Source organism: Battus philenor, unplaced genomic scaffold, assembly GCF_028537555.1.
Source record: "Battus philenor isolate CCGP_79_NKW_IND1 unplaced genomic scaffold, ilBatPhil1.0.hap1 SCAF_15, whole genome shotgun sequence".
NCBI classification, from domain to species: domain Eukaryota; kingdom Metazoa; phylum Arthropoda; class Insecta; order Lepidoptera; family Papilionidae; genus Battus; species Battus philenor.
In genome coordinates, this window is record NW_027181677.1 from 11402677 (window position 1) to 11415288 (window position 12612).

General features: G+C 31.2%; 3 protein-coding genes across 3 annotated transcripts; 2 read left to right on the forward strand and 1 right to left on the reverse strand.

The window, feature by feature from the left end:
• Positions 1 to 7011: 7011 nt before the first annotated feature.
• Tfb5 (transcription factor B5) lies at positions 7012 to 10533 on the forward strand. Its single transcript, XM_068761670.1, has 2 exons — positions 7012 to 7175; positions 10347 to 10533. The coding sequence occupies exons 1-2, from the start codon at positions 7141 to 7143 to the stop codon at positions 10531 to 10533; spliced, it is 222 nt and encodes a 73-aa protein (XP_068617771.1). The 5' UTR covers positions 7012 to 7140.
• Positions 7757 to 10417, reverse strand: LOC137918770 (meiotic nuclear division protein 1 homolog). The gene is made up of 5 exons (XM_068761667.1): positions 10239 to 10417; positions 9543 to 9679; positions 9363 to 9468; positions 8642 to 8788; positions 7757 to 7894 (listed from the first exon to the last, which is right to left on the reverse strand). Exons 1-5 carry the CDS (start codon positions 10326 to 10328, stop codon positions 7757 to 7759), a joined length of 618 nt encoding a protein of 205 aa, XP_068617768.1. The 5' UTR covers positions 10329 to 10417.
• A 9-nt stretch (positions 10534 to 10542) lies between the features above and the next one.
• On the forward strand, positions 10543 to 11656 carry LOC137918771 (zinc finger HIT domain-containing protein 1). The gene is made up of 2 exons (XM_068761669.1): positions 10543 to 10868; positions 11477 to 11656. Exons 1-2 carry the CDS (start codon positions 10543 to 10545, stop codon positions 11610 to 11612), a joined length of 462 nt encoding a protein of 153 aa, XP_068617770.1. The 3' UTR covers positions 11613 to 11656.
• The last annotated feature ends 956 nt before the right edge of the window (positions 11657 to 12612 follow it).

Genomic DNA, 12612 nt, shown 5'->3' on the forward strand with positions numbered 1-12612 from the left:
ATCTTCATCGTAGGGATAAAATGTAAAAAGGTAAAATATGCTTATATCTAAAGCCAACCGTCCTTTTCAGAATAAAATCTAACTCAGATTTCTACATATTATTACACTTTAATAAATCCAATATATTTAAAAAAAAAAACCAACTATATTATAAATTTGTCATTTCAGCTCATAGACGCCCATTGCAAATTAAAGACTTCAGGTTGGCGATCGCAGTGTGGTGGTATGGTTCGCAGAGGACACTGTTGCCCATTCTCTAGAAATTTGTTTGTAAACAGTTGCAACTCTATGTAAATAATGCACAAAGTTAAAATTATATACAAGAATGTGTCCCAGAAATCGAACCCGCGACCTAGGATTGTAAGGCTCAGTCCTCTACCGCTGAGCTACCACTGCTAAGAAACTTAATGTCTCTAAACCCAATAATTTTAATGGTACCCAAGGATTACATTTTACATCTATAACTAGCTTTAACGTAAATAATTAAAACACTAATGATTCGATCCTTTATACAAACACATTCTTAAATAATATGGAGGGATTTGTTCTGAGTGTACAAGCTTTAGATGGGTACCCGCCAAATAAAAGAAAATAATAGTTATCTAGTATCTCAAAGGTGAAGTTCTTCTTCTCTTTTTTCTTTCGAGTACGCTTCAACGATCGGTTATGCCCCAACAGCTCTTTCTATGTGTCGCCATATAACTCGGTGTTTGGCGGAGTGAAAACGTTCCTTCATTGAGTTTTTAGTGGCAGTTTTAATGAGATTTATCCATCTTGTTAGAAAACGTCCACGAGATATACTATTAAATTTGACTACTAATCATTTATTGGGTTTTGTTCAGCGTAACTTCCTGTGAAATAGCCGCATAGTTTAAAAAAAAATTGTGTCGTTAATCCGAAGTCACCTAACACTAATTTGGTAATTACTGGTGTACTTCTAATAAGATAAAGTTTCGGAGAATCTTTAAATTTAGAAACGAAACAAATCTTCTCTTGTGCCGTCAATGTATTGCTATTTATACCTGGATTATATTTGGAATTCACAAAATATTTATCCTATAATAACACCGATTTACATGGCGACGTATAATGAGAGCAGCAGCACCAGAAGAGTCCAGGGCATGTCCACAACCACCCTGATAAGATTGCATAACTAGAAGAAGAAGATAATAGTATTTAAACAAATTTGTTTCTATCTGTAAAACTGGCTCATATTATATTAGCAAATATTTTGTATAGCAAAGATTACGGAAATTCCAAACAGTCACGAAATTGCTACGTCAATTTAAAGAGGCTTCTACAGAAATTCCGAGCTCCTAATGCCACTTTGCAAATGTTTATTTAATATGATCCCACATAAGTCTTATGTTATAAAAGCCCAGAAGTGAATTGCGCCCACATACATTCCTGACAGCTAAAACCATTATTTATAATGAAAGATTCGTTTTAAATGAGACAATTTAAGACCTTCAAAAATATAACTAATTATAATTTGTAATTCGAAAATAGTACATAGATAAATTGAGGTTGACAAAATATGATGTACACCTTTTGGACAAACTTATTAAAACAAAAATAACAATATTCTTCGTCATCATTGTTATGTCATCTGATAGCTGCTCTCTGTAAGGCGAAAGCTTTTCTCAAAGATCACCGATCTAGCGCTGAACGTATCCAGCGACTTCCGACGACCTGGACTATGTCTTCGGTCCACCTAGTGGGAGACATACCCACACCCTGTTAACTAGCGTGTGTTTAATGGAATCAGGCGTAATTTTGCGGAAGTCCATCCTAAGTAAGAAAAGGACCAATATTAAGCCACTTCCGCACATGCAGTGGTAGTCGGGCAACAAAGTGCACTGCCCGCCAGCACATTGATAAATGCGCATGCGGCAAACAATTCGAATTACACAAATACCACCGTTTAATCACTCAACACGTGTTTCACCCCTCCACGGGGCATCTTTAGGAGTTATGTTACACCGATTAGTGCCAAACACAGAGTCAACTAGCGTGTGGTTTCCACTCGGGAACATTTCGACCTTCACGGCTGTCACTCGCACGAGAGATGTGCTCAGCGCACTGCCACTTGACGTGCAATTCTTCCAGCTATGTAGACTTTGTTTCTAAGTAGAGAACTTACTTAGTAGAGTAACTTACAATATCATTTAAAATTTTATACAGTTAGTAAAATGATTTTCTTTAATATTAAGATATTTCTTCATGATATACTACAGAACGGGAAAATTACGAATTAAAAAAACTGAATTACTATCGATGTAAGTATAACTTTACCGTCTTAGCCGTCTTAACTTCAGGTAGATATCAGTCACTATTCATAACACAGGCTTTTCATGAGAAAATATGAAATTCAATTTTGTGATACGAATTTACGCCTTTGATTTGTTATTTCAAATCACAAATCGAATTTTGCTCAGGTCTGACTTAAATCGATGTTTTGAGTTGTATTGATTACAAATATATGCTGACCCGACCCTTGTAGTCAATTATTTGCTTACACCATGCAATAGAAATGTTTAATACAGTATACGAAGGCTTTACCTAATGAGTACCTGTAACCATAGAAAAAGCATTCATTTCAAAAAAAAGGCACAATGATTACCACTTAAATAAATACACATCGGATGAAGTGTAAAAAATATCATTATAATTAACCTCGAAATTATTTTTGAAATAGTTTTAGATATAGGTCGGTTTGAATTTAGAAATATGGTTCAAAAATGATAAATATGGGAAATACTCGCTTTTAATTCCACATTTACTGATTTAAATATTCCTGTAAATACGTCTTTATAAATTATTTTTGTCAATATTCGCTTAAACAATCAATGTATTTGGCGCTATCTGTCTCACTATTTGCTACCACGTTTCAGTGGGTAATTAATGTCCGTAAAGTTTTTCAGACTTCATATTTCTGGCCGCGTCAAAATCATGAAGATTGAACGAAATCCAGTTTAATTTTTAACTTTATTTCTTAAGAAAAAATGACAGTTTCAAATTCTAAGTTTCTATAACTTCTTGTACTTCGGAGGGTAAATCATACAGTTCTAAAGGAAGTCAAGATAAAAGTTTTTACCTTTAGAAAGATTACGAAACTTTCTACGATATATTTAATTTATTTATTTCCCAGTTATATATTTTTCCTTAGTTAAAGCTATCTTAATTTGTACATTTTATAGCGTTATTTATTATTTTATTTGCATAGTAAACATATGGTTATATTGGTGAAAAGATCTATAAGTGAACGGAACTTATTTACATAGCAAAGTAGATCGACAAGATGAATTTGCAATGGACATACCACATAACACGCACAACAATTGACCGTTGGCCGTTGGCGGTTGGGTTCTTAAGATTCTGAAGTGGAGACCACAGTGTATTTACAAGGCGGATAGACGAACACGTTAAGATCATCGGAAGATGCTGGATACAGGCTTTTCCAACTGCTTAGAAACCTTTAGAGGAAGTTCATGTCCAGCACACGTTCTACGGCTGAAATATTGTTGATGCAGCTGAATAAGTTTCTATTGTAAATCGTAATATATATATTTATACTGCTTTGTTTCCAGAAAGTTACTTCAATACATTCTTTTTGTTTTATACAGTTTAACAATCGTTTTAATTTTTTACATTCTTATTAATAATTATTCTAATCATGCATAATATATAATTCTAATTGCTTAACTATATAATACATCATTGCATTATAAAAAACCACGATTTCAAAACTCAAAAATTATGTGTCTTAAGTACAATTTAAATTGTTCTCTTTTAAAGAAATCCTTGGCATGACAAAAATCAAGTAGAATTATCGATATTTTAAACACGTGTCGTATTATATATAACATGACAATAGTCTGGGAGCAACCTAAAACTTAATAACTCCGAAACTATACGAAACTCTACCAGTCTCAAAATAAAGCTGAACACACACTCTGTTGACTTGGTAACAAAACTAATTGAAGAGGCTGTTCAAATTAGTTTGTTAATCTCGAATCCCAGCAGTTACTTGTTGATTGAGTTCCTCTGCTTTTTAGTTTCAATTCAATGGCTACAGAATTATTAAATTCGAATCCAATAAAGTCAATAGAAGACCCGATGTAAACGCGTAACGCTCGATATGAACATTCAAACAACTTTAACTAACACTTCGAATTGTTTAAATGCTCATATACTAAAATAATAAATGTTTAAATATGTAATAATGTACTTTATTATATTTTATCTAAGGTTATATTTGAAAATGACAACTGCTTGAAACTGTCTGCTAGATTTTTTTGTAGTTTTAAAACTTATAATCAGTTTAAATTTAAAATTCATTCATAGCAGTCAAAAGGCCCTCATTCCATATGTTATGACCACGATGACCAGTGTTGCCATATCTGCATCCAGCGTGTTCTTCATTATCTGTCGTCGGAACACCTAGTGAGCGATCACTAACTTTCAAATAAAAATGACCTTGCTTAACAACAATCAAAAGAATTAAATTATTGAAAAACTTTAAGTTAATGAACTAGAAAACTGAACGAAATTCATAAAAATAAAAATGTGTGCGTAGAAGACAACAATGTCATCTGTCATGACGTCTGATTAGTCGGCAAAATATAAAAACAGCTGCCTAAATTTTTCGCTATGTCCGATGACTTTCTTTGGTGTTTATAGTACCTGGTAATATAGATTGTTTATAAAACAGTGCGATTTATGCGATTATTTCTTCTTCTTTTAAGTTAATAGACGCCCACTACATGGGATAGATCTGCTCCTAAGATCACTTTCAATTCTCATATTAGACTACATATTAGAATTAATTATTGTTTATTTTCTGCCCATTTAGAATTTGTACTGCCAAAAACTGCAAAAATTAATTATTGTTTATTTTCTGCCCATTTAGAATTTGTACTGCCAAATTCTTATCATGTCGCATTCAAATCCAAGAGCAAAAAAGAAATTATTGTAACCAATTTCACAATGGCCACAGGGTGATTTGAAATAGGTGTAAAAACTTTAAAGCTTTTTGCTGACAAATGAACCTACACCTTACTTACTTACCTTTCTATACGTTTAAAAAAATATTTATATCAAACTTAACATTTAAATAATGTTTACAATAAGATAAGTTTGTAAACCTATGACGTAAAGATATTTTTTTAAGTAAACTAAGTACCGCACTGTAATAAAAACAAATACAGACTAACTTTTAAATAAAGATTAAAACTTTTTGTTACTGTTGTAAAATATTTACCACCATTCATCTTCGTGGTAATATTATTTTAAAAGACATAATTGATTATAGAATTTCCACAAAGAGTCAGCGTGTCGTTTACTCAAATTATAGATAAATTTTACTATTCCATGAGTCTTATTTAAAGTTTCCTACAGGTTTTATTTAAAAAAAAAAACCAAACAAACAAACAGCCCAATATTACCCGGCGAATGTGGTGTAAGAAGTACCCATGATGATTTCTTTCTTCAAGAAAGAAAAATAGCGAACAATTAAAAATCAACATGGGCTGTCAAATACCATCAGGTAAAAACATGGCTTCCATTTTATTGCATAAAAATTGCTTAGCTGAATAAATCAGGGTACTTAAAAGTTTAACCTGACAAATATACCAACCGTGTCGAGTTTTATTGACCCAAAAAAAAAATCAAGCAATACGTAATGTAAAGGACTGAAAATGAAACCGTCTTGTATCAATTTCCTGTTTTATAAAAGGTTCAAACAGAAATTCGTTGACCGTTCTTATTTAATTACAAGAGGTTTTTATTAAATCAAACGCTGGAAGATACAACTCTTTCGGTTCAGCAAATGTTCTTCGAAGCAAAATTGGACAACAATAATTTACACTAAGGCTAGTTATTTATAGCCTATCCGACAAGGTTATGGCGGATTAGTTATACCTAAATTTCTTATTTTATATTCTGTGCCCAGCATTGAATTGATCTATAACAGCTTCAATTTCCCACATGTATTTTAATAGTACGCAATTCTAACATAATATTTAAATGCGACTCAAAATGTTAATTTTAATTTCGCTGCTGAGCCATAATTAAATACCACGAAGACAACATATATAGACGCATTAACTGAAAGTTTTGTTCCGTGTTCTTAATGTAAAAAAAATCTAGAAACTACTAGAGAATCAGACAATAAAAAATTTCAGTTAAATAAAAACAAAAGTTTCCTCCGCATTTTTTTCAGAAGTCATGTGTCTTTTTATAAATATTGTTTCCATTACAATAATCCTTCCCTTTCACTTGTCCCTTTTATAAAAGTGCGTGCTTAAAAATGATGCATATGTTAATAAACTGAACAAATTAATATAGCAATAATTGTGCTTAAAATATTGTTTTCGTTATAAATTTTATTCTTGAATTAAACAAACTTAAAAATGCTTAGATGTACTAATCAAGGTAGACATTCAAAGCGTAGGCGACTCGAGCGGCAATATCAAAGGACGTAATTACAGAGGTTAATAGAGGCCTACATCTAGAAATCTAGTTCAATTGCCGCAGGCGTCAACTTGTATACGGTGCAAATTATTAAACAAGATAAATTGTACATGTATGCTCTACTACAGTAGTAAAATATGAACATATAAATGAAGCTGTAATGTCTAAAGAAATTAATGAGATGTATATGCTAGTTTTTTTTTAATACATTCTTCATATGTACAGAATAACATTATTTGCAAATGAAACTAAATATAAAAACCGCCGTTTTAGTTATATTTCGTTTTAAAAACTCGCGTCAATTAAAACATTATGTATCAAAGTAAGAATTTTACTTAATAACTAACATTAGTGTCCAATTGTCCGTCGGAATATTTAAACGCAGTTAAAACAATTACTAAACAAAAATTTAATCGTCATATATATTGAGATTAACATAATATTAATTATTAACTGAAAAGCGATAATCAAAAAGTCTTAACGAACTCCGCGCCATAAACAACGCCATTTGACGTATTGCATTTAGTAATCTGTTGATGATCGAATACAAACAAGGGAAAGATTAATTTTTACAGTTGATTGTCTTATTTTTTTGGCATATTAGTTATTTATTTTATTAACTGTAATCTTTATAACATTATTTCCAAAGGAAAATAATTATGAACCATGGTGAATGTAATGAAAGGAGTTCTTGTTGAGTGGTAAGTGTTGATTTGAGGTTATAAAGTTCATTCTCAAAAACAATTTCTTACATTGAAATATACGCATCCACACGACCGATATCTTTTTAGGTGCAAAACTATGTAACTCTAACATCACTTTTGCCATCAACATTAGATAACTGCTTATAACTTTAGTAACTTGAATTTTACACAATGCTTCTGTACCCCAAATAAAAGAAATTAACTAAATATAACGAGTGACTTCAAAAAACTTTTTCTAAGAAAGATTACCAACAACTTTGTTAAAGCATTTTTCTATAGAATCATTTTTAATGTTTTTAGACAAAATATCGATGAATTAAACAATATTCGTTTATCATTATTAAAATATATGTTCCATATATTTCAGTATGGTAAAAAATTACCACGTAATAAGTGCACCGATGTCATAGTCAAAGTGCAATGCAAGACAGTCTCCCATGGTCATCTTTGGGGAAGGCATATACCTCGCAGAAGATGTCTATCGGTTAAATGCATATGCAATAAAACAGCATTTGTAACGAATACATTTTAATAGAACCTTACATTTTTAATAAATTGAATTTAAGTTTGAAAAAAAATTAGTCAATGTAATCTAAATCTTGAGGAATGTTGAACTTTTGTTCAATTTCGTCATTGGTTATTTGAAATGTATTATGGATGTAGGACTTCAGTGTAAATATATTTTCTGTCCATCTGTTAATAGCTGATTTAAGATCCTGAAAATAATTTATTTAACAATTTATATTTTCTTTATAGAAAGTTTAAATAGAAAAATTATTTGTGCATATTACATTTGTATCTATATGTTTGGTAAAATCAAATCAATTGTTCCATTTTAATAACAAAACTTAAACTTGGACAGCCTGCATAGCATAGGACAATCTTTGGCAAAGTGGACAGATGACCTTGTTAAAATCATCAGAAGAGGCTGAAGTTGGACCACTTCCCATTGATGCTATTTACAAACTGGAGGGGGCCTAATTCCAGCAATGGACATCCTACGGCTGGAATGATGATGATGAAACATTGTGTGGTTGGTTTATAAGTAAAAAATCAAACCGCACATCTTTATATTACACACTACAACCTAATTATGAATAAGGCATTTAAGACAAGAAACGGCCAATATTAAACTGCCACGGAATTATGTGAAATGTCTCATTACCCAAGTAATTACAAGTAATGGCCTTATAAATCTGGCATATAGTAATGTTTATTCAGATTATCTAAAGATGCCAGAATTAAACAATATCAATGTTTCATCTTTAGCATCTGACCCCTCTGTATTTAACAAAAGTAATTGAGACATAAGATCCAAGCCTCAGAAGTGTAGAATAGGTTTTGGTAAATGTAACACATCTTTCATGTTTTTGTATCAAATACCAATTTCAATATAACATTTACTTTTACCAGTTATTGCAATTATGATTAAAAGATTTAAAAATAAGCAGAATTTAGAATACCTGTGTTTCAGTTTTTAACTGAGCTATGTATTCTGGATCTGAATCTCTATACTTTTGTAATTCCTTCTGCAGATTCTCTTCTGTTCTTGTCAATTTTTCTAAAGCTGCCAGTGCTCCTTCTCTTTCTTCATTTGGCTCTCTGCCGATCTTTATAAAAAGTTAATAGACTTGTGTAAAAAACCGTAATGAAGCAAGCTCAGCCTCTTAACGAGCCATAGTTAAGAGTGCTTAGGATTTCTTTGAGATCTAATCAAGAATGAAGGGATTCATAGATGACTGTAACCAATATAGCCCTGCATATAGGCAAGTTTTACACATAGTATGCATAACAGGTGGCGACTGGGGTTTTAAGATTCTGAAATGGAGACCATGTTTCTGCAATAGCAGCATAGGAAATTCACCTACAAGCTGGACAGATGACTAATGTTCTCAGAAGACTGGATTCAACCAGCTTCCAATCTGGTCTGTTGGAAGTCTTGGAGAGGCCTATATCTAGCAGTGCCATATAGTTGAAATGTTAATGATTGTGAATTCATTTATTTAATATAAAGTATACAAATTTTAGTCTAATTACTTTTAAGACCAAGTTCTTTGTTCTACTAATAACTTGTTTTAAAAATTACATTTTAGAAATGTATGAGTCCACATCTTTGTGGACCCATACATATTTTTTTTAATTAAAAACATAAAAAAAAAACTTTTTTTTTTTAAATTTACTTACTGATTCAGTTGCTATAGATTCCTCCACTTTTATTAATTTTTTCGTACATTCTTCCAGCTCTCTTTGAAGGTCATTTAATTTTCTTTTCTTGGCATTTTTTACTTTACTGCAATTACAATTTGGATAAAGTATCTTAATCCAAATCTATCTTCTAACCAATACTATGTAGAAAAACTTTACCTCGGAAATGACCAAAAATAAATGGATGTGCCAATTTTCTCCGAGTCTACAAGGTGATCATCAACCAAACTTTGCAAGATTCCTTTCACCGATTGCATTGTAATGCCTTTTTCTTTTGGGGCAATTTTTTCTAACTCCTAAAAAAACAACACAACTTTAAATTTTAATTTACAAGATTTTTTCTTGTATTTATTATGTTTTAAGAGGAATAAAGTTTTATTCAATATTAATTAATTGACATTAAATTATAATAATAATGTTTACATTTTGTCAAAAAGTAGTCGTCAAGCATTCTTCACCGACTGCAAGGCATAGGCATTTAGAATTTATTATATATAGGTTTTGATTTGATTGCCTGTATCCAGTGACTTCACCTTAATTATAACGTTGATCCACCTAGTGGCTTACCCAAGCCTAGCGGTCAAGTTCTTGTGGTTGCCACTTGAGACTTTCGACTCCAATGGCCATTGATTGATGTGCCCCGTGCACTGACACTTCAATGTTTCAATTTAAATAGTACACTTAGGATAACAAGGTTAGACAGTACATATTGTCTAATAGTGAGATGCATGGCAATAATGCATTAGCCCTCACCATTACAAAAAATTTCTTCCTACTCTCTTTAGCATTATAGCATTTAGAGTTATTAAACATGTATATGGGTTCTAAGCTTTCATTGATAAAATGTTTATTTACCTTAAGTTGAAAGAAATCTTTGCTATTGTGAAAAATCTCTAGCAATCTCGTCTTCTTTTCATCGGCGCTTAATCCTCGTTTCTTTGACATATTTACTTCTTGTTTCAGCGACCCGGCTATGAAACAATTCCTGCTTCACTTGGATGAAACACTTGCACTCGGCCGAAAGTTTATTCTGCAAGACCTTGATGAAACACACCTATTCATTTCATCAGACATTGTAGAGACACTTCAGGCACGCGTGGATGATTTAATGGATCAACTAAGTATACCGGTTCATGATAAGGGTCTATAGAACTTTAAAATGGCATCAAGAGAATCTGGTAGAGTTAAGGAAGCTGATAAAAGAAGAGTACTTGACGATGCTGCTAGAAAGCGTAGGGCTAGAAAGGCCGTTGAGGCTCTTGAACAGGACAATTTCCATGAAGACCCACATGCAGACTTGGTTATGTCCAAAAAAGTACCAAAATTCGCCGATTCAAATGAAAAACCGACAAGAAAGAAGAAAACGAAAAGTGCTGAATACTATAAGATGAGGTTCCGGAAAACTTTTGCTCAACTTGTTGAAGAAGATGCAAGTTTTAGATCAGAACCACCCAATTATTTGTCAGCACAAGCACCTCCGTCTAAGTAAGACAATATTTATGTCCTTACTCAAATATGAGGATTAATTTTACATTTAAAACAAAGTCATTACATAAAACTATACTCACAAACACTCATTTTTTTTAACTACATGGTCTCATAAATATTTTATGTAAATATAATCATTACTCATTTCATATATGGTTTAATAACTCCTGTATAAATCTAGACCACATAACCCAATGAGCTGACAGCTCCCTAACGGGTTTTGGTTTTATAGAATCTGAAGACAAGTGGGTGGTGAAATAAATCTTTATTCATGAAAAGTTTTTAAGTAGACATTGGAAATCGTTTTATCTTTGTGTATTTAAGTATTAAAAGTAAAATTGTGTTATTAGTAAGGAGAGATTTATAAGAAGTTGGCAACCTATGATTTAAACAATGCTCCGTTTTACCCTTTGAATATTTAAAAAAATTAACCTGTAATATGCTTATTACATAAATTTTTCTAAGATTATGGTTGTTTTATAATTGACGCATCAAATAGGTATTGTATATATATATATATATTATATAAATTGTATATATATTAATTTTATTGTTATATCTATTGACAATCTAATTTGTATACTAATGGTTGAATTTTTTTTAAGGTTTCCCGATCGACATTTTTGTGCTGTGTGTGGATTCCCTTCAAATTACACCTGTATACCTTGTGGAGCGAGATACTGTAGCGTTAAATGTCTCGGCACACACCTCGACACAAGATGCCTCAAATGGACTGCATAAATATATTAATTTTGTATCATAATAAATAATTCATTATAATTGTATTGATTTATTAATTGTGTTTTTTGTCTTCCTAATTATATTAATATGCATATAATAACACAAAAATAGGAAAAAAAACATACCAATTTGCGAGCCCAATTTCAGTTAAATTTAATAAATTAATCAAACAAATATCAAGTTATATATGACATAGATGCAATGGGATTGTTAGTAAAGTTTTTAGCAAAAGTAAATTATTAAATATGAAATTCAAACATTTGCAAATTGAAAAAATATTACCAAAACAAAGATAATATTTACCGGGTATAAACAGCTACAATTCTTGAGCGTTTATGACAATGAAAAATTCCCGCCAAAATCTTTTTATTACAGAACTTAGATTGCGATCGCATTCAAAGTAAAGTGGCGATGAAGCCATCTAAGAATTTTAAAATTATTCAACCAGGAACTTTATTATTTCGTTAAATTTGCTTTTTTAGTAACAACAAAAAAGCCTAATTTTTGTATCAAAAATTAACATTATTTATAAGAAATGTATTTTTATGGGTGCCATCTAGTGTCTAAAAGCTAAATCTTTAGCTTAACATAAATAGTATTCAGTGGGAAGAGCTAGAACAAAAATATACAAAAGGTGGCGCTGTTACGAATAATTTGTTTACGAAAGGTTATCCAGAGTATAACATTCACATAGAAATCAATAGAGGGTGTTATTGAGAAAAATATAAGCATTGTTAAAAAGCAACGATAAAGAATTCGTAAAAAAAATATTTATATTTTTCCATCCTAAAATCTTCAAATCAATTAGGTAAAACATTAAAGACATAAGGTGACTATTTATACAACTTACCAATAAAAGATTTGGTTACTAAAAGTAAAGTATTGTAATTAATCCAAAATTGCCCATAGCAGCCATGATTAGATATAAAGATTTCACTTTGAAGATTATATAATTAACCAGTAAAAGCAACAGAGGAAAATAAACTCTTTTTACCGCATT